This window comes from Prunus mume, linkage group LG6 (genome assembly GCF_029339155.1).
Source record: "Prunus mume cultivar Tortuosa linkage group LG6, ASM2933915v1, whole genome shotgun sequence".
Taxonomy (NCBI): domain Eukaryota; kingdom Viridiplantae; phylum Streptophyta; class Magnoliopsida; order Rosales; family Rosaceae; genus Prunus; species Prunus mume.
In genome coordinates, this window is record NC_142703.1 from 15,569,608 (window position 1) to 15,592,404 (window position 22,797).

The 22,797-nt window shown below is 43.7% G+C and overlaps 1 protein-coding gene across 1 annotated transcript; it reads right to left on the reverse strand.

The window, feature by feature from the left end:
* Nucleotides 1-141: 141 nt before the first annotated feature.
* LOC103335367 (nucleobase-ascorbate transporter 4-like) lies at nt 142-17,295 on the reverse strand. Its single transcript, XM_089055435.1, has 14 exons — nt 17,160-17,295; nt 16,703-16,800; nt 16,425-16,598; nt 16,090-16,190; nt 15,916-15,991; nt 15,252-15,311; nt 14,931-15,106; nt 2,564-2,660; nt 2,118-2,204; nt 1,947-2,005; nt 1,346-1,437; nt 1,078-1,155; nt 751-911; nt 142-654 (listed from the first exon to the last, which is right to left on the reverse strand). Exons 2-14 carry the CDS (start codon nt 16,760-16,762, stop codon nt 439-441), a joined length of 1,437 nt encoding a protein of 478 aa, XP_088911561.1. The 5' UTR covers nt 16,763-16,800; nt 17,160-17,295; the 3' UTR covers nt 142-438.
* Between the last annotated feature and the right edge of the window lie 5,502 nt (nt 17,296-22,797).

Sequence of the window (22,797 nt, forward strand, 5' to 3'; positions counted from 1 at the left end):
TTTCCAATAAGATTTAAGATAAATATTTACACCAGAACAAGGCAAAGACATCAGATTGATATATCCTCTAATACCACAGAGAATAAAGCCAAACCCCAAAAGTGAACTAGTCTTTTGCTTGTGACGGAATGCCAGCAACAATTCCAATATAAAGTTCTCTTCACAACGTATCAAATTCTTGAAAAATCAGTAATTAGAGGGTTTCCAAGCTCCATTACAAATGTAATACCAAGTTTTCAGCTATAAGAACATAATTACAAGCTCGGTGTGTATTCAATTACCAAGATGGTTTCCCATTCCAAATTGCTCCTATACATATCCATTTTTTTAACCCCCTTGTCAACTTGACAACAAAACACAAGACGCTCTTCCTTAGTTTCCTCTATTTGAGCTGTTCATTAATGAAAAGTATTGGATGGAGTGAAAGGATGCGTAGCATCAAACTGATGGGAAATGCCTATTAAGGTTGTATGGCAATGAGTAGAACTCTTCACTCCTAGTATCTGAGCCAAAATTCTTGAACTTTTCCCACCAGTGCCTGCCACTATCTCTCCGAGTTGAGCCGTGTCGGCGACTGACAGTTGAGTCCAAGAAGAGAGCAATTATAATTGCCACTGTTGCTGGGGATGAAAAAATTACTTGCACTATATTGAACTGCAAGAGTAAATAACCAGCATTCTGGTGTTAGCACAGAGTTTTCTGTAAGACAACAGTGAATCTTTGAAGATAAATTGCAATTCAACTACTCACCCAAGTAGAACCAGTTCGAACAGGACCACGACCAGAAGTTGCAAGGTATTCGTTAAAGTATTGGGGCGCAGAAAGACCCATGAAGAGCGCAAAGCCAACAATGAACTTTGACCTATAGCTGTTTAGGTGGCAGAACTGGAGCAAACCAAGACCAGAAGAAGCTGCACACCAAACAGTACATATCATCAAAATTTCAAATATACAGGTTATATGTGACCAAGCATAGACAATAAACTGAGAATCATTCATAGTATGTTCACATAAACTAAAAAAAAAGAAAGTCAATAATACAGATTCATAGTTATGATATGGGAATGAAATGCGTACCGACATAGGCGTAGAGGACGCAATACAAAGCCGCCACAATAGGTAATCCTATAGAAGCAAGAACAGCCCCAAATTTTCCTGTGAATGACATAATTAATGATACCTTAGACCACATAATGTAAACAAAGTTAATAAGATGCTAAGCTCCTGCTTGCACTCACTCAGTTTATATCCTTATTCAGAAATTAAGTATCCAAATTAGATAAACAGTTAGCCCAGCAAAAATATAGAATATTCAAGATTTAGATTGCTAAACGGAACACCGAACCTAATACAGAGAAGAAGAGCATAAAGCCTGCCGATATTTGAATTACTCTCCGACTTCCAATATGCGTTAATCCCAAAAGACCTGCATTTTCACTGGAAAAACAGGGTAAGATCATTAGATCACATGTTTACACAATATGGCAAATATAGTTTCTTTCTTCTTTTTCTCTCTCAGTTAACAATTATTTCTTCTTTAGATATATTTTCACTAGAAAATGCAGTGAGCTAAAAGCCTACAACTAGGGCACCCACGCACTCAATGCACAAAACTACAGGCCCTTGTAATATGGATCGAGAACTGTGACTAATGTACTGTTCTACAGGATTATATGCAGACAAACTTATCCAACAATCGCATACAGCAATCTCCAGATTTCGTATAAATCAGCATCTTTGCGCTTTGTTCATCTGTTTTATATGCCCGGTAATAAAAAATTGGTAAAGGTAATGTGGCATTCTAGCAATACTGGCTATGCACTTGTAAGCCAGTCAAAACCTTTTACAAATTGATTATGCACACTGTGTAGTTGAGTCAGAGAAGCATTTGTCCTTATGGAATTCTACAACGAAGGATGTCATAACTTCATAAGTTAAATATTTACACTGATGCCGTGGAGCCAGTTAATGTGCCAAATATGCCATCCAGAAACGTGTTTATGCCCTGAAATTTTTACAAGACCAAATAAGTGTCGCAGAACTAAGAATTACAAAGTGTCTACAAATCTTACTCGAAAGTTGTGATTAACATGACAATTCATAGGACCACTTCCTACCTGCCAGCCAATACCTCTGCTGAGAACAGAAGGTGGTAGAGGGGTGGCACTCCCATATCTTGATGCCGCAATAAAGGCACCGGTTGACTGCCCCAAATGAAAGGGAGAAAGGATATGTCAGGGCAAATGAAAGTACTGTGTATTCATTTTGCAAACCTTTCATAGAGAATCATATTTCAAATAAAAAGATAGCATTAACATAAGATGAGAAAGTTACACAATGCATCCTTACAAATCACAAGTACATTTAATTTATATTTATTCTTTGTTAGAGTGTCACAAGTACAAAAGTTTCCTAAAGACATCTTAACAAGGATGTCTGGTCTACTTTATGTATATATACTACGTAAAATGAACATCTGTATGCATAATTGTAATCTTGAAGTATCAAAATTAGAATAGGAAATTCAATAAAGAAAACAAGAATGAACTTCAAAAGAGTTTACCTCAACAATGGCAACAAGAGCTGCAGCCATCATTGAAAAAGCATCCCCAACATTAAAATCAGAAGGCCGCCATTGAAATGGATAGGGAACCCTTATCCTACATATGGTGAAAAAAAGAAACATTATTCAATGCCGTACTATAGTTTATCTCTCTATACTAAGAAAAATATTTATATAACTGTCAGGACTAAACTTCTGGAACATGAAACTAAATAGGAGTTTGGGGAATTGTTTATGGAGCCTGAGTGTGGTAACCAAATTAAGTCAAAACCCTAGGTCAAATAATTCATTCCATTTGGGGATTATTTGACCTAATTGGGAATTAATCAACCTAATTGGGAGTTACTCAATTTAATTGGGGGTTACCCAATTAAATTGAAGACTACCTAATTGGGTTGAGAATTGATTCCTAATTCCTACCCCGATTCTCAATTAAATGAGGAGTTACCTAATTGAAATAGGATTTGATTTGATACCTACCACAATTAGGGATTTGATTTACCCTAATAAATCAAACCTAATTGATCAAATCAATTCCATAAAGGGGAGGAATAATTCCCTTCCATCTACGGAATTATTCCTCTGAAACCCTAGCCTCCGAGACCATTATAAAAGCATAGCCACACACAATGGTGGAGGTACGTCTAAATTCCTACTGAAACTCTGCAGAAATCATTTCTCACAAACCCTAGCCACCACTTTCTTTCTCTCCCTTACACAAGGCTTGGCCACCACACACGGCTCCGGCCACCCGGTTTTCCTTGAAATACCTTACCTAACTTAGGCATTCGGAGGGCCTTTGGCCAACACCCCCCGGGTGTGGTCCTTTTACTCCGATCTGTTTTGCAGGGAGAAAGAGAAGCGGAGAAGACGAAGGAATCTTTGACGAATATTCTCGTGGGGAAAATCATTCCCTCCAAATTGGTGCTTTCATTGAGAGCACGAGTTATACTCAACGCGTGCTCAAGGAATCCGTTCCTCCTATTTTCCAATCCACCAAAGCCTTCCAAACAACCATGGTTGGAAGCATGAAGACGAGAGGCAAAACCGCCGCGATGGCTAGATCCGCGACGGCCCAAAGCCACTCCACCCACGGTCCTGCAATCGACATGGTGGCACCACCACCTCTCACCACCGCACCGGCCACCGCCGCCGAATATGGTGGAACCTCTCATCAAGGTGGGCTTGTTACCACCGCCGACTTAGGCCCGGTCTTGGAGCAACTTCAAGCGATCCCTTCATTGCCTCCACGCTCGACACACGCTCCCGCACACACCTCCAATGAAACCCTAGCCCGTATGCAATTGGGCTCCACACACTTCTCTCCTCCTGATCCACGAAGTCAAGCAGATCTTAGTCTGAGAGTTGACTAGCTAGCTCAGAGAATGGACGACCAAAGCGATCTGATGAGGCAACTCCTCCACCAAATCAGCTTGGCTCAAAACCTTGGCTTTGGACAACTAGGCGAAGAGAGAAGGATGGACGAACGCACCGGCAGGCAGCTCAACGGGTACCCAGCAGGTCAAGCAGGAGTAGGCAGACAAGGCGAGGGACAACAACGATCGGCTTGCCGACATGTCACAGCATCCGCAAGCCCCACTCGGAGCAGATTAAGTTCGAGGAACAACATGCGCGAGAGGCTAGGCCCACGACTTGACGTCCACGCCCGCTTGGGACCGCAGGGAAATGTACTTCAAAGGCTAGGCCCCAGGGAGGACAATCAGACAACCATCATAGAGGGTCATGAAGAAAGACGCCTCGCTGTCCACTCGCGAGCGAATGTTCACGAGAGGCTACATCCCCGGTGGTCAACCGGATAATCCTCACAATGAGGACCACGAGGAAGGACGCTCCGCTGCTCACTCACGAAGGGACGGCTCGTCGACAAGCTATGGAGAATCTCGCAAGTGCAGTCCACCAACACACCGCCTAGGCGGCCAGACAAACGCCGACCCTCGCGGACTCCGGAGGAGGTCAGTCAACGTCGCCCGAATTGCGAAGGTCGCCAACATGATCGACCAGCAATGTGTATGGAGGACGTTGAAAAGCTTATGAATGACCGACTTCAAGGTCGAAGACTGGTGGGAACCTCGACGATGCACTACGCAAGGAGATCGACCGCAAACTCCACACCTTTCATCGCCAAAATCGAGCAGGCTGCTCCCCGGCGATTCTCCACGCCTTCGTTTATACACTTCAAAGGGGACTCCGATCCCGAGAGCCACCTAAAACACTTCAAAAGTGTCATGATCCTCCACAAGGCCGACGACGCGTTGATGTGCAAGGTATTCGTAGTGACCTTGCGAGGAGCAGCACAAGATTGGTTCCACACCCTGCCATCCGGGTCGATCAACAGCTTCAAGGAGTTGGCTTACGTCTTCACCAAAGAGTACACCTCTTACCGAACGATCAAGAAGAACCCTGACCACCTGTACAACCTGCGCAAAGAAGTCCGCGAATCCCTTTGAGATTACATCAAGAGATTCAAAGCAGAAAAGGCCAACATTGTAGGATGCGACAGACCGAATCGCATCATCTGCCTTCAAGAAAGGCCTTCCAGCTGAACACGACTTGTATCGCGAGCTGACTATCACTCCCGACCAAACTCGGCGGTCTACACGACCGTGGAGCATACGCGCTATGGGATGACGATCGAATCGCCGCAAAAAAGTCTACTAAGCAGGAAGATCAACCAACTAAGCGAGCAGGTCAAAGAAGCGATGGATTTAGCAACAAGAACAAGGATAAGCGCAGGTCACACCCACAAGGAGACGCTGCAGCAGGAGAGAACTACACCAAGTTCAGCATCCCCATACATCAAATCTTAGCCCAAGTGAAAAACAAACCTTGGGTAAGAAGACCGCCACCCTTGAAAGGAGATCCAGACAAGAGGGATACTAGCAAATATTGTGCCTTCCATGGGACACACGGGCACACTACCAACAACTGCCTCGCTTGGAAAGCACACCTTGAAGAACTCGTGAGAGAAGGTCACTGCACGGAGTTCATCGCGAAGCAGGCCATCCAGCGAATTGAAGATCGAGACACCGCCAAGGAACCACCCCGAAGGTCATAAGGATTAACACAATCCTAGCCGGCGCCTAAGGAGTCGGGACCAGCAAGGAAAAGAAGAGGAAGATCAAACGGCCGCTATGATCTTCCAAGTCTCGACTGGCCTTCTACCAGCGGCGAAGACGATCCTATAATCGGCTTCCAAAAGAAAGATCTGATCGGCCTCGACATGCCACATAATGATGCCCTTGTTGTCAGCATTCAAATCGCGCAGGCCATGGTCGACCGAATCCATGCGACGAGGGCAGCGCAGCCAATATCCTACGGTGGCGGTCATCCGGCAGATGGGCTTGGAGGCAAAAATCAACAAATCAGCCGGATCAGGACCGGCTTTAATGGTGCAACAACGGTTACCGTGGGCACGATAGACCTCGACGTCTATTCTTCACCTGTAGTGCTGCTTGCAAACATTCATGGTCATTGATGAGGTCTCACCCTACAACGGCATTCTGGGCAGGCCATGGATTGGCAAGATCAACGCCATCACCTCTGCCACACATCAGAAAATTCGGTACCCAATCGAGGGGTGGAGTCGGCCAAATCAACGATCGAGCAATGGCGAGGAAATGCTCCGCCCAAGGGCTAAAAAAGCAAACAAGCGCAATTCCTCCCTGTGAGCCATGCAGATCTGAAGGAAGTTGAACAACCGAATCTTGCTATCTTATAGCAATTAAAGCATCAGGACCAATCCGAGGAAATCCGTCCAGAGGTCTTTCCTGAAGAAGGATGGAAACCGAGGAAGACGCGTCGAGTTAATACCCTTGGATCCTGATCACCGGACAAAAGCGCGGATCGGCTCGCGCCTAAGCCCAGACGAGAAGATGGAGCTTACCACCTTCTTCCGAATAACAAAGATATGTTCGCATGGTCGCCGTCAGACATGCCTGGCATCGACTCGAAAATCATCGCCACCGACTCCATGTCAACCCTACACGCAAGCCGCTGGCGCAAAGAGACGCAACCGCACTGGCGAGTCGCTATCATCGGCCGAGATTGACAAACTTCTAGCTGCCGGCTTTATTGAGGAGGTCTCCTACTCAGAGTGGCTTGCCAACGTGGTTCTAGTAGCAAAACAAGAGAAGGGCAAGTGGAGAGTCTGTGTCGATTACACTGATCTCAACAAAGCATGCCCAAAAGACAACTTCCCATTGCCGAGGATCGACCAACTCGTGGATTCCACTGTGCAATCACCTCACTTCATGGATGCTTACTCCGGCTATAGCCAAATCTTGATGCACACGGATGATAAGGCGAAACTTCTTTCATCATCGAGAGAGGACCCTTTGCTACAAGGTCATGCCTTTTGGGTGAAGAACGCCGAGCAACCTACCAAAGGCTGGTGAATAAAATCTTCAAGGAGCAAATCGGCAAAACTATGGAGGTATACGTGGACGACATGCTGGTCAAGGCCCCAAAACGTGCAGATCACCTCAAAAACCTCGCCGAGGCATTCAGCTGCTCCGCCAGTATCGCATGAAGTTGAACCCAAGTAAATGCACATGGTGTATCCTCCGGCCGATTCTTGGGATACTTAGTCACACAACGAGGTATCGAGGCGCACCCACGTCAGATCAAAGCTATTCTAGAGATGAAGTCGCCTTCCACAGTGAAGGAAATACAAAGTCTGACGGGCAGAGCAGTGGCCCTCAACCGATTCCTCTCGAGATCAACCGATAGGTGCAAACCATTCTTCAAAGCTTTGAAGAAAGGACAAAGAGACAAATGGGATGAGGAATGCGAAGTAGCTTTCCAGAGTTTGAAGACTTATCTCACTTCACCACCCCTGCTCTCAAAGCTAGTCCTTGGTGAGGACTTGTTCGTGTACCTGGCAGTGTCCAACTCATTTGTCAGCTCATTTCTCATTCGAGAAGAGTCAGCCCAACATCCGGTATTCTACACGTCAAAAGCTCTCCTCGATGCAGAGACTCGTTACCCAAAATTGGAGAAACTCATTTTGGCTCTTGTAGTTTCCGCGAGAAAGCTACGACCCTACTACCAAGCTCATCGAGTCATCGTCATGACTGACTTTCCTTTGAGATCAATCACACAGCCCGACGCTTCTCAGCGACTCATGAAGTGGGCTATAGAGCTAAGCCAATATGACCTCATCTACCGGCCAAAGCTGCAATAAAAGCCCAGGCTTTAGCAGACTTTGTGGTAGAGTTCACCCCATCAGCCGAAGAAGAGAAATTGGTCAACAAAAATAAAGAAAATTCAAGAGCAGATGGGACCTCCTGGACCTAGCCAACTTGGAGACACGTGGCAGTTGCGGGTAGACGGAGCGTCAAACCAAAAAGGAGCTGGAGCGGGTGTCGTCATCATCACCCCGGATGGAACCTTGTTGGAGCAAGCTATCATGCTTGGCTTCCCGGCCTCGAACAACGAGGCGAATACGAACCTTGCGCCGCCTCGCGGCGAAGGAACTCGCAATTAAAAGCTAGCCATTTACTCGATTCCCTGATCACGAATCAAGCCTCGAGGAGAATACATGGCGAAGCACCCAAGGATGATCTTGTACCTTGATAAAGTCCAGGAGCTGTTGAAGGCATTTCCTACCTTCACCATCCAACAAGTACCCGGGCGAGAACGCACATGCGGATGCACTAGCCGATCTAGGGTCGTTGGATACCGATTGACGCTCCATCCCGGTTGAACACCTTGACCGGCCAAGCATTGAAGAAGTAAAGTCAATCGACACTATGCAAATTGACGAGGACCCTAGCTGGCAAGACCCCATCATTGACTACTTAGCGAATGGGAACCTACCCGCGGACAAGTCCGAGGCTAGGAAGGTCCAACGAAGGCGCGAGATACTACATGCACGACAATAAGCTCATTCGCGAGATCATACTCGGCCTCACCTTACGCATAAAATACCCTCAAACACTTGAGGTCCTCTGCCAAAATTCACGACCGAATGTGGCAGCCACTGGGGCAGGTCACTGCCTGTAGGCTCTAAACATAGGCTACGGCCTACCATGCGCCACGACTACCTGAATATGTCAAAAAGTGTGATCGTTGCCAGCGATACAAGCCGATCCCTAATTTGCCTGCCGAAGTTTACCATCCGCAAAACAGTCCATGGCCATTCATGCAATGGGCCATCGACTTAGTGGGTCCCTTGCCACCGGCGCTGCCAAGAAAGAGATGATGATCGTCGCCACCGACTACTTCACTAAATGGATCGAGGCCGAAGCTCTATCCTCTACTAAAGAAGCCGATGTGGAGTGATTCATCTGGAGAAACATCATCTGCCGATTTGGCTGCCCACAATCGCTGGTCGCGATAATGGCTCACAGTTCATTGGCAAGCATATCACCGCCTTCTTTGTGAAATACAAGATCAAACAACACCTGTCAACTCCGAGGTATCCACAAGGAAATGGGCAGGCCGAGGCATCCAACAAAGTCATATTGGACTGCTTGAAGAAGAGGCTAGAAGGCGCCGAAGGAAAATGGGTGGATGAACTCCCCGGAGTACTATGGGCTTATCGCACCACCAAGCGAAGGTCAACTGGTGAAACCCCATTCTCCCTCGCCTATGGGACGAAGCAATCATCCCTCCTCACATCACAGTCCCCTCTATAAACCTCGAGGTGGGCAGTGTTGACCAGAACTCCAAGCAAATGAGGCTCAACCTTGACCTACTTGAGGGCGAACGTGAGAAGACCATTATCCGAGTCGCCTCCTACCCAGCGAGTTGAAATCTTACTACGACAAAGAGCTAAGGTCAGACAGTTTCAACCAGGCGACCTCGTGCTAAGAAAGGCTTTCACCACCGCACCAAAACAAGGGTCGAAAAAGATGAGTCCCAACTGGGAAGGCCCTTATGTGATCAGCCGGTCCGGGGGCAGAGGAAGCTACACATTGGACACCATGGATGGGAAGCAAATACCACGACAATGGAATGTTCACCATCTCCGAAAGTATTATCCATAATGCTTCCTCATGACTACTAGAAGTTTCAAGTTTTGTACTCAGTTATTTTCATTTTCGAATAAAGGACTGTAATCTTATGAATATCAATATAAGTTCAGTTTCTCATTCCGAATGTCTTATCGCCTACAAAACACAAACAGCGATTGCCCATAAGCGGCGTCCTAAGGAACGCAGGAGGAGCGACCAGCGTCATTCGGGAGAAGCGGCCGTAAAAAGCGTCCTAAGGGAGACGCAGTGCGCCAGAATTTCTTAAAATGAGGTCTCCATGCCTTCGCGGAAGTATCCGGTTCCTATCCGTTTCCTAAGGGGCGGGATAGACATCAGCGATTGCCCATAAGCGTCTAAGGAGCGCAGGCGGCGACCAAAGCATCCTTCGGGAGGCGCGGCCCGTAAAAGCGTCCTAAGGGAGACGCAGTGGTGCGCCAGAATTTCTTAAAGGAGGTCTCCATGCCTTACGGGAAGTATCGAGTTTCTATCCGTTTCCTAAGGGAGGCAAGATAGACCGCGATTGCCCATAGCAGCGTCTAAGGGAGGCAGCGCGGCGACAAGCGTCCTTCGGGAGACGCAGCACTGTAAAAAGCGTCTAAAGAGGCGCATGAGTGCGCCAGAATTTCTTAAAGGAGGTCTCATGCCTTACATTGGAAGTATCCGAGTTCCTATCTGTTTCCTAAGGGAGGCGGGATAGACACACTGATTGCCCATAATCAGCCCCGAGAGCGCAGGCGGCGACCAAGGCATCTAAGGAATGTGCGAATCGCCGGAGCCTCTTAAGGGGCCTGGCACTCTCCAACTTCCTAAAGGAAACCCAGTGAGCACGCCCGAGCCTCTTAAGGGGCCACGGCACTCGCCAACTTCCTAAGGGAATCCATCCTAAGGATGTGCAGACACGCCGGAGCCTCTTAGGGGGCCCGGCACTCGCCAACTTCTAAGGAATGTGCAGAACACGCCCGGAGCCTCTTAAGGGGGCCTGGCACTCGCCAACTTCCTAAGGAATGTGCAGACACGCCGGAGCCTCTTAGGGGGCCTGGCGCCGCCAACATCCTAAGGGATGTGCAGGACACGCCGAGCCTCTTAAGAGAGGCCCTAGCGCTCGCCAACTTCCTAAGAGAAATGATCCTAAGGGATGTGCGGGACACGCCGGAGTCCTCAAGGGGACCACGGCACTGCCAACTTCCTAGAGAAAAACACCATACGAGATGTTCAGAATACGCTCGGAATCCCCCAAAGGGAACCCTATCACTTATAAATCTCCAAAGAAGAAGTGCAATCAAGATAGAAGCTGATTACTTAATAGTTCACATCCATAACAAGATGACCAACCGGCCAAGTTTAACAAAAAGAATATGGTCAACAAGGACCAATTATTCTAAACAAGAAAGCAAACTACAAAAGCTGAAAAGAAACAAAGAAGTCTTCATCTACTCCAGGCGCCAGCAGGAGACCTATGAGTTGCAACCTCTTTGGCGTCCACCGATCGGCTATGCCTTCAGCAGCCTCATCTGCACTGCTCGTAACATCTGCCATCATCTCATCTCTGTGTCATCCTTCCTTCCATCCTCTCCAACTGCCTGCTCTTCAGTTCCTCCTTCCGCATGGGGTGAATCAGGGCAGAGTGTCTCGATGTCTACATTGTCAATCGCATACAAGGGAGTAGTCTCATCCGCACAGTGCAGGTAGCCCAACTTGTATGCATCTATGATGGCTTCGGACTTGGATTTTTCTGCGGACTTGTGGTATGCATGAAATCTAGCCAGGAGCTTGTCATAGCTAAGGGAGATGTCAGCATTCTTACGCTCAAGACTAAAGAAGGCATCTTTGCGGCTAACCAAATCAATGGCAAGAGAGTTGAGCTCAGAATCCTTCTCGGTAAGGGAGCTTTTCAGTTCGGATATCATTGTCCTCAAATCATGCGTCTTCTTCTCATAACGGGCCTGCTCCGTGGCAAGATGGCTAGCCAATTTAGCATTCTTCTTCTCCAGCTCGCTAAGCGAGCGAAGAGGGGCAACAACAATGAGTTCGAATGGTCTCTGCGGCAAAAACCAATCCTTTTGGATCAGATGGAATGTCGCTTCCCTTTGTTTTTCCAAGGAAAGGCTGGAGAAAGTGCCAAGATCGCCGGCCTGACGGATGTGATCAACCACTCAGCACATGAGGACGGGTTTGATAGGAAGTTCGTCTTGAGCGGATCGGACACGCATGCATCCCCTGCGGGCTAGACTTGTCCACCTTGGGATCAACCGCCGTCGCTGAAGAAGAACCCTTAGCCCGAGCAGATGACTCTCTCATCTTCTTAGCCTCCGCCAACTTCATCTCCAAAGGAGTCATGTATCTTCGAATCAACTCCACGCTTGACGCTTGCGGTTCAACATTTGGATCATGCGCACCTCCCACCCGATATCCATCTTTCGACCGTGAGCGACTTGAACCGAGGAGGAATGTCTACATCTTTGACGCCTCAGCGAGAACTAGGCCGGGCACAGCCTGTCTCCACGAGGCGATCATGTTTTCAAGCTTGTCGTGAGGAGGCTCAGGCGAGAACATCCGAGCACCGCGTATACCACCAACCCGTGCAATCTCCACTCACGAGATGCTTGATCCACGTAGATGATGACGAGTAGACCCCCTTGAGTCTTCTCGCGAGAAGGAGCCTTGGCTTCTTCTCAATGGAGACCCATTCTTGGCGTGCGAAGAAGTAGCTTCATACGGAAGATTTGGTAGCAGACCTTTCTCTTTGGTGGAGATTCAGCAGAACACTGCTCTGTCTTGTAGGCGGATCGTCGGGTCGGGCCATTTTGCTTCCACCTTTCGACATCCTTGGCAGGGGGCGACCACCATCTACCTCTCAGTACTCGCCAACACCAAGCGCCACTCGCGAAACTTTTGAGGGATGTTCAAAGCACGACGGACCTTAGCCATGTCTGGTCCAAGCTCCAATTGCTTGCTGATGTCATTCACTATAAGCAGAAGACGGTTAGTCAACCACACTTTAAGAAATTCAAATAAAAAGGAACGTATCAAAAGTCGCAAAAGACATACCATGGCAATAGGTGACGGGAACAAGTGGGCCGTCACGAACGTCGCCCTCCCACCGTCCGCTAACTTCCAAAGACCGTCGTCATGCCAAGCGTGATCTCCCTGACTGAGACCGTCGAACAGCTTGGTCTTGTAGGTGCGAACTTGGGCATACTGCTCAAAGTGCCTCACCTCGAAAAAATAAAAGAACTCGCGCACTGACAGCTCCAAAGTGAAGAAACGGCTCAGATTCTCGAAGCACATGATTGCCCTTAAACATTGGGAGTACACTGGCTCGAGCACACTCCATGGCGCAGAACACCTCCTTGAAGAGCTTCGACAACGGGAATTTGAAGCCCAAGGAAAAGTAAAAGGATGAAGGTAATGACCTAGCCGGGATCATTCGCATCTACCAAAGGCTTGCTATCACCCCAAGACTTCGTAGCTTGACTTGCACGTCATCGAATGGCAGATGTGAAGAAGCTCGCCATATCGAGCATCGTCACGCGGTGCAAGTTGGCCTACGAATTTCTTGCTAGGCACTAGGGAGCCTCCCACAAATATAAAGGTGCTTGAGAGCTTGGAGCCTTGCTACCGTCCTCGGAAGACATAGTTGGTCAACGCAGTGGCTGCCAAAAAGAAAGAATTCTACAAGTTAGAATACTGGAAAAATTCGCAAGTCGAAAAAAAAAAAAAAGCAGCAACAAAAATAAAATAAAGTTCGGGCTGCTTGGATCACCAAGCAAAGAGAAGGACACGGTGCTCGGCCACAGGCCCAATCGCACCAACACCAAAGACGGAGGCCCACCTCCACTGCCCACGCCTCGCGCAAAGCCCATCGCGCATCCTTCCCGCCCGCCCGCTCCAAAGACCGGCCGACGTGGCACTTGCCTAGCGCAAGCCCACGTCCCCACGCTGGCCTAATTCCACTCCAATGCAGGCGGGGCACGGAGCCTCCAGACCTCCACCAAGCCCACGACGCCACTCGAGCCCACCTCGCATGCCAGGCTTAGGCACCTCCAGACCTCCATGCTCTAGCCCCAAAGCATGCAACTTCAGACCTCCATGCTCCAGCCCCAAAGCATGCAACTTCAGACCTCCATGCACCAGCCCGTGGGCACATCTCACCAAACCACGCCCCATGCCTCACAGCTCCAATGACCAGCTAGAATATACGGACCAAGGTGCTAAAAGTCAGAGACACAAAAATTCTTCTAGGCTAATTACCTTGGATGGACAGCAAAGATGAAGTTTCAAGCACGCTGGGAAAGCTCTCCAAAGTTTCTCTCTCTCTCACTTACAAAATCGGTGGAATAGACTTTTTGATGTGAAGAATAAATTGGAGGAGCCCTACATTTATAAGGATCAAAATTCCTTGACCTACAAGGAATCGCAAACTCTTTCCAACTTGGGAGTTCATAAAATTGGCAAGTCAAATACCTCCTCTACTCAGGAGCCCAGGTCCACGAAGGAAGCCCGATTCATATGGACAACCCAACGGAGCATTTACATCTCCTACATGCCACCACGCGCCATGCAGAAGCTGGGGGGCATTTGTGGTAACCAAATTAAGTCAAAACCCTAGGTCAAATAATTCATTCCATTTGGGGATTATTTGACCTAATTGGGAATTAATCAACCTAATTGGGAGTTACTCAATTTAATTGGGGGTTACCCAATTAAATTGAAGACTACCTAATTGGGTTGAGAATTGATTCCTAATTCCTACCCCGATTCTCAATTAAATGAGGAGTTACCTAATTGAAATAGGATTTGATTTGATACCTACCACAATTAGGGATTTGATTTACCCTAATAAATCAAATCCCTAATTGATCAAATCAATTCCATAAAGGGGAGGAATAATTCCCTTCCATCTACGGAATTATTCCTCGAAACCCTAGCCTCCGAGACCATTATAAAAGCATAGCCACACACAATGGTGGAGGTACGTCTAAATTCCTACTGAAACTCTGCAGAAATCATTTCTCACAAACCCTAGCCACCACTTTCTTTCTCTCCCTTACACAAGGCTCCGGCCACCACACACGGCCCGGCCACCCGGTTTTCCTTGAAATACCTTACCTAACTTAGGCATCGGAGGGCCTTTGGCCAACACCCCCCGGGTGTGGTCCTTTTACTCCGATCTGTTTTGCAGGGAGAAAGAGAACGGAGAAGACGAAGGAATCTTTGACGAATATTCTCGTGGGGAAAATCATTCCCTCCACTGAGTAAATGACCTATGATAATCAGACTTCAGTTTTTGCTTTTATTCCCAAACAGAAAAAGAAATAAGATCCTATGATTACTCAAAACAGGACTTTAAGTTAGAACTTTAAGCTTACCAACGAACAGAGCTAACAAGCCCAGAACGATCAGTGCGGCAACTTCTTTGAGTTATAGGAGATCTTTTGCCGTATGCACCAGCTGCAGTCAAAATTTCTGCATATACCCATACAATTGCAACAGAAAATAGTACTGCAAATCGGTGAAATATAGGCAGTTTTAACTTCATCGTGTACTGCAGTAACAAAGGTTAAATATTAGAAGAGAATTAATCAGAGTAGATATGCAGGATTTACATTCTATAAAACAATATAACTTGAGAAATTAATAATTAAATTGAAGATGACTGCAAGAGAATGATAGTTGAGGATTCTTCCTACCTGTGAAAGAAAAACCAGTATAATCAATGCTGGTAGTCCTACTTCAACACAGTTTGCCAGCTGCAACCATCAAGCAGGAAGAAAGGATGTGATGATCCAAACAAAGCAATACCTCCATGTAGTTGAAAGAGAAACTAAAAAGAGTCTTTGAGATTAGAAGTTTAAAAGTTTTGCAAAACTACTCTCGACCACCTACAGCGATATCTAAATAAAAATCAACCGGAGCTCATTTATTATAATATGTATAACAATGTTTCAGAACATTTCTTTATTCCTATGCAAGTTCAAGGAACACTAACTGACTCATACCTCGGATGGGCCCTGTCAATTTGGTGGCTTACCACCAGGCTTTCACATAGGCACAATCCCTTGGAATATGATCCATGTTAATTTTTACCCCAACATATCAGATTTCTTGACTTAACATGAATCAGAACTCATGGTGTGCATGAGGGAAGAGGAAGACATTGGGTGAGAGGAGAGGTGGGTTTGGTCATGGCTGGGTTGCATAAGGAGGCATTGTGTTTTTGCAGGTTTCGCGTGCTGTCTCTCAGAGTGAGACTGTTGTGTGGTGGTGGTGTGTATGAGGGAAAATAGAAGCAGCTTCATATATACTAATCATTTGCAACAAGCAATAAGGCAATGAAGGGTTCAGCATGGTTACCTGAGGGAAACCAAATACAAAGAACCCAAGTCCAGTACGCATCACAAGAGGAACTGCAGAGAGAGGGCTAAGAAACCTGCATCAAGCCACATTAATAATCAAGTTATTTCTTACACACGGTAATAAGCAATAAGCACATCATCAGATTCTAATAGCTTTAGTGCCACAACCTACCTCCCAAAAATTCTCACAAACCCCAGAAAGCCAAGAATCATCTGGAAGAAAGATGCAACTATGACTGCTCCTTGTATTGCTCTCATGGATTGTTTAAACCTCTAACAAAGCATTCAAAACCCATAAGAAAGACCATAAGTACAAATGAACTAAAAAATACAGGACATCATATCCATCAGGCTCCTTTATAAGTCATCAAACATTAAAGAAAGAAAGAGTACATGGTAATCATTTCCATATAAACCCTTTCCTTGCAATTCATAAATTCTGCCCTAGAGTCCAATTGAGTGCTGAAAATAGGAGAAAGGAAAAATGATGAATTGGATTAGACCAACCTGGTGGGGGTCTATGTATACATTGAACCTCCTGGATAAAGCAATGGAGACAGCAGGGATGAAGGCATAAGAACCCCCCATCACAACAGGAAGCCTAGTCCCAAACAGAGTCTGCAAGAGTGTGTTAATACCCGCAACAAAGAGCAAAGTTTCTATCACCTCAGCCTTCTCCACCTATTAACATAAAGGTAGAGCAATTATTGTCAGAAAGACCATGCAAGCATGAATCAGAAATGGGAAACAAAAAGGTAAGATTTTTCTTTTGAAAGAGGTCTTACATCGCCACCACCCATTAGAGGGACAAGTATGGTTGGAATGATCACAGTGGTCCCAAGCATTACCAGGAAATGCTGAAATCCCAAAAGTATGGCTTCAGCTGCAACCAATCAAACAAATTTTAGTAAATAGTATAACAAGACATAATACTTTTAGAGGGAAGAGAATAAAATTTTAGAGAGAGAAAACATAAAACAAATGTTAACATACAGAAGTCCCACATCGAAAGACAGAAAGAACTTCCGTATTTTTTTCTTTTATAAATTGATCCACACCCAGCCATTATCGACAGGTGTAGAAAAACACACACGCGGGTTGGGGGTATGAAGTTAGAAGATTTTCATATTTCTTCTCGCTTCATATCCCTTATCCCGCAGAAAAAAGGTATGTATTTAAACACCAAAAATCCAAAAACAAATACAAAATAAGAACTGGGTTATATTTATTTCTATGTATTACCACGTGTGGTGCTGAGAATTAGATCGGAGGAAGCTGAGAAGAGAGAGGAGGAGGAGGAAGAAGAAGAGGGGAGGTTGGCGATGAAGTGGTGGAGGAAATCGAAGGGTGATGGATCGGAGCCTCCATTGAGAACGGTCATGACCCGAGCTCCATTCTCGAACTGCCTGGCTCGAACACGAACTTGGGTTCAAGATTTGGAGGTCCAAAATGAAAGGCACATTGGCTGCTCCATCTTCGCCGCTAAAGACAGGCAAGCTACAGATTAAACGGCCAAGACCCATTGTCTTGCTGCAGCAATAAACAAATAAATAAGCAAGCGAAAAGTCGACACGCAAGACATTTTCCGGAATATGCGACGTTTTCTCGAAAAGGGAGGAGAGTGATTTACGGAAGAGAATGGGAGGAGAGGAAGCGGTCAAGTAGTTGATGGAGAGGAAGGCGGTGAGGGAGAGAAGGTAGTAGGCGTGGACTTTAAGATCCAGCTTGATTGAGTCCTGGCGCAGCGGTGGCGGAGGCGAGAGATGTAGTTTGGGGAGGGCATATGATTGAGCCTCGAGTCGATCAGACGGGTGAGGATGGTGGCGGTGTCGTCGGTTTCATCGGACGGTGGGGAGTGATGGGATGAGACGACAAAGTTGGAGGTGTCGAGGAGGAGGAGGAAGAGGAAGACATTGGGTGAGAGGAGAGGTGGGTTTGGTCATGGCTGGGTTGCATAAGGAGGCATTGTGTTTTTGCAGGTTTGTCCTCTCGAGTGAGACTGTTGTGTGGTGGTGGTGTGTATGAGGGAAAATAGAAGCAGCTTCATATATACTAATCATTTGCAACAAGCAATAAGGCAATGAAGGGTTCAGCATGGTTACCGAGAGAAACCAAATACAAAGAACCCAAGTCCAAGACGCATCACAAGAGGAACTGCAGAGAGAGGGCTAAGAAACCTGCATCAAGCCACATTAATAATCAAGTTATTTCTTACACACGGTAATAAGTAATAAGCACATCATCAGATTCTAATAGCTTTAGTGCCACAACCTACCTCCCAAAAATTCTCACAAACCCCAGAAAGCCAAGAATCATCTGGAAGAAAGATGCAACTATGACTGCTCCTTGTATTGCTCTCATGGATTGTTTAAACCTCTAACAAAGCATTCAAAACCCATAAGAAAGACCATAAGTACAAATGAACTAAAAAATACAGGACATCATATCCATCAGGCTCCTTTATAAGTCATCAAACATGAAAGAAAGAAAGAGTACATGGTAATCATTTCCATATAAACCCTTTCCTTGCAATTCATAAATTCTGCCCTAGAGTCCAATTGAGTGCTGAAAATAGGAGAAAGGAAAAATGATGAATTGGATCAGACCAACCTGGTGGGGGTCTATGTATACATTGAACCTCCTGGATAAAGCAATGGAGACAGCAGGGATGAAGGCATAAGAACCCCCCATCACAACAGGAAGCCTAGTCCCAAACAGAGTCTGCAAGAGTGTGTTAATACCCGCAACAAAGAGCAAAGTTTCTATCACCTCCGCCTTCTCCATCAACTACTTCGACCGGTTATGGATACACCTTATAAGTTTATGGAATGTGGACGTCCAAAACATTGTCAAATGAGTCCTTACTATTGTAAACCCTTGTGTTTTACATGAATAAGGACCAGGTCTATTTCTCCAAGGTCCACGCTTACTTGAATGTTGTAAAGAGGCTCCCTAAGCTTGTATGTTACAATATTTTGGTAAGAATTTACAAGTTTTGGCACTTGTATTACAATGTTTAGGTTCACACGATCCATAACATTGTAAAACCCCTATTTACAAGGATATGAGTCTACATTACAAGGATTTGGTAAATATGGACCTTGGAGATGTAAAATTGGGTCCATATTCTAGTAAATATGAGGGGTTAAAATTTTTAGGACATGTGTTAAAAATGTTTTGGATACGAGGGTATCATAACGTTGTAAAGAGGCTCCCTAAACTTGTAGGTTACAAGATTTGGGTAATCATTTACAAGTTTTGATACTGTATTACAACATTTGGGTTCGTGCTATCCATAACTTTGTAAATCTCATATTTACAAGGATATATATCCACATTACAAAGAATTGGTAAATGTGGACCTTGGAGATGTAAAATTGGTTCATATTTTAGTAAATATGAGGGGTTACAAATTTTAGGACCTTTGTTAAAATATTTTGGATAAGAGGGTACCATAACGTTGTAAAGAGGCTCCCAAAACTTGTAGGTTACAAGATTTGGGTAATCATTTACAAGTTTTGGCACATGTATTACAACGTTTGGGTTCATGCAATCCATAACTTTGTAAATCTCATATTTACAAGGATATGTGTCCATATTATAAGGAATTGGTAAATGTGGACATGGAGATATAAAATTGGGTCCTTATTCTAGTAAATATGAGGGATTACAAGTTTTAGGACCTTTGTTAAAATGTTTTGGATACGAGGGTACCATAACGTTGTAAAGAGGCTCCCTAAACTTGTAGGTTACAAGATTTGGGTAACCATTTACAAGTTTTGGCACATGTATTACAACATTTGGGTTCATGCGATCCATAACTTTGTAAATCTCATATTTACAAGGATATGTGTCCATATTACAAGGAATTGGTAAATGTGGACCTTGGAGATGTAAAATTGGGTCCTTATTCTAGTAAATATGAGGGTTTACAAGCTTAAGGACTCCTGTTACTATGTTTTTTTATACGAGGACACCATAATGTTGTAAAGAGGATCCTAAAAGTTCTAAGTTACAAGATTTGGTTAACAACTTATAAGTTTTTGCATCGAGATTATAACTTTAGAGTTGATCCAATCCATAATGTTGTAAATCCCATTTTTACAAAGATATGGATCCATATTACAAGGGATGGTTCAATGCATAGATTGCAAATTTAAAATTGAGTCTTTATTCTAGTAAATATGAGGGTTTATAAGCTTAAGGACACATGTTATATTGTTTTTGATATGAGGGTACCATAACGGTGTAAAGAGCATCTCTAAGATTGTAAGTTACAAGATTTTAGTAACGACTTACAAGTGTTTGCATCGAGAGTACAAGCTTATGGTTCATCCAATCCATAATATTGTAAATACCATTTTTACAAGGATATGGATCGACATAATAAGGAATGTGTAAATGTGGACTTTGGATATGTATAATGGGGTCCTTAAGCTAGTAAACATGAGGGTTTACAAGCTTAAGGACATATGTTACAATGTTTTGTATATGAGGGTACCATGCCTTTATAAATAGGATCCTTAAACATGTAAGTTATAAAATTTGGGTAGCAGTTTAATTTTTGAATTTTGAATTTAGTTTTTATGATTTTAATAAGTTAAATCATAGAAAAATAATATTAAATAGTATATGGCACCACGTGGCAGAAGGTTAATGGGGCCTCGTCTGTGTTTCGGCCAGATGTCCTTATATGAATGCGTCACGTGTCCTTTTTAAATTTTATGTGTTTTTATTTTATATAATTCATAAAAAATTAATTAAACATCATAAAAATACACCTAAAATTATTACAAACTCCTCACAACATTATCTTTGATTATGGAGATCTAACATCATGATTCCAAGTATTTGAGTTCATAAAAGTCATTGGATCAAAGAAATAATAGTGCTAGTTCATAGAACACAAACAATTGTTTTGGTTTGTTTAGAAACAAAGATGGGTTTTTATTTTTTATTTTTTTAAGGGTCAAAATTATATTTTTGTAGCATGAGAGTGTAGAGAATGTCACATCACAAGGAGTTTGTAGGAATTTTCGGTATATTTTTTGAATTTTTGAATTTATTTATTATGATTTTTAGAAGTTCATAAAAAATAATATTAAATAGTATATGGCGACATGTAGCAGCAGCTTAATGGGGCAACATTAGTGTTTCCGCCGGATGACTTCTACGATTGCTCCATGTTTCTCTTTTTTTTAATTTTTTGTGTTTTTATCTTAAAGAATTCATAAAAAATTAATTAAAATCAGAAAAATATACATAAAATTGCTACAAACTCCCCACGACATTATCTTTGATTATGGAGGTCTAAAGTCATGATTCCAAGTATTTGAGTTTATGATAATGATTGGATCAAAGAAACAAGAGTGTTAGTTCATAGAACACTAACTAGTGCTTTGGTTTGTTTAGAAATAAACAAGAGTTCGTTTTTGTTTTTCTTTTTTTTTGAAGTGTCAAAATTATATTTTTGGAGCATGAGAGATTATAGAATGTCATAAGGAGTTCATACGAATTTTTTGGATTTTTAATTTATTTATTATGATTTACATGGGTTTTACAAGATTAAGGACTCATATTACAATATTTTGGATACAAAGGTGCCACATCGTTGTAAAGAATCCAAAAACACGTAAGTTACAAGATTTTGGTATTGGTTTATGAGCTTTTGCATTTGAATTACAACATTTGGGTTCACCGAATCCATAATGTTGTAAATTCCCCTTTTACAAGGATATGGATGCATTTTTCGCGATTTTGCATCGTGATTAAAACGTTAAGTAAAAACTCTTCCTTATTCTTATAAAAATAATGGTTTACAACATTACGGACCCACCTTATAGCGTTTGAGACATGAACGTTCCCAAACCTTGTAAAACCATGGGTTTCGTAATTGCCAATCAAGCAGTTGATTTCTGCAAATTGAAATGCCAATTACGTATTGTCTATTTATTGATTGGCAACTTGATGGGGTTGAGTGAAAGCAAAATAGGCAACTGATGGGTATCAATTTGACAATTGATGAGTATCAATTCGGTAATTGATGGTAAAACACGCTCTTTTTTTAGTATCAATGGCAATTGCCAAACAAGAGACAAATTTCCCATCGTTATTTGAAAGTGAGATCTGACTTAACAAAAAAGAGCTTAACAATAAAAGTTAATATGTGAAAATCCAATGCTTTGTACCTTTATTTATGTGGATCTATATGACCTAATACTTTCAATTAACTTGTATTTATTTTACCCTTAATCAATTCAAATGTTTATTTTGGAAAATAAACTTGTCCAATTGCATAGTTCAATTTTCTTTTGTATTTTCATAATAAACATATAAAGCATTGGACTACTATGAATGTCAATTGCACGACTGGAATGCAAATAGGACTACTTTGATTGTCAACTGCAATACTGGAATGCAAATGGCACTACTTGTTTGTCAATTGTAGTGACAAATCACATATTGTATTTATATTTTCAATTAATTGTGCACAGATAATGGCAATTGGACGATTGGAATGCAAATGAGACTGCTTTGTTTGTCAATAGCACAACTGGAATGCAAATAACATTATTTGTTTGTCAATTGCATTGAGAAACAACGTATTTACATTCTCAAAATTGAAGAGGCTACCAATATCATGACAATCTGCATACAATAATTGTAAAAACAAACTAACCAATTGCTAATTGGATTAAAAATGACATATTAAAGTACCTACTGCATTTTCATTACAAAAATGCGAGGCAACAAATACAATGGTGCATACTCTAATTGCAATAACAAGACTAGTCAGCTGGTAATTGCATTCTGAAAATGCAAAAAGGTTTCCAATTGTATGCTAAGTTACATACACCAACTGCAAAAAACCCCTTACAAT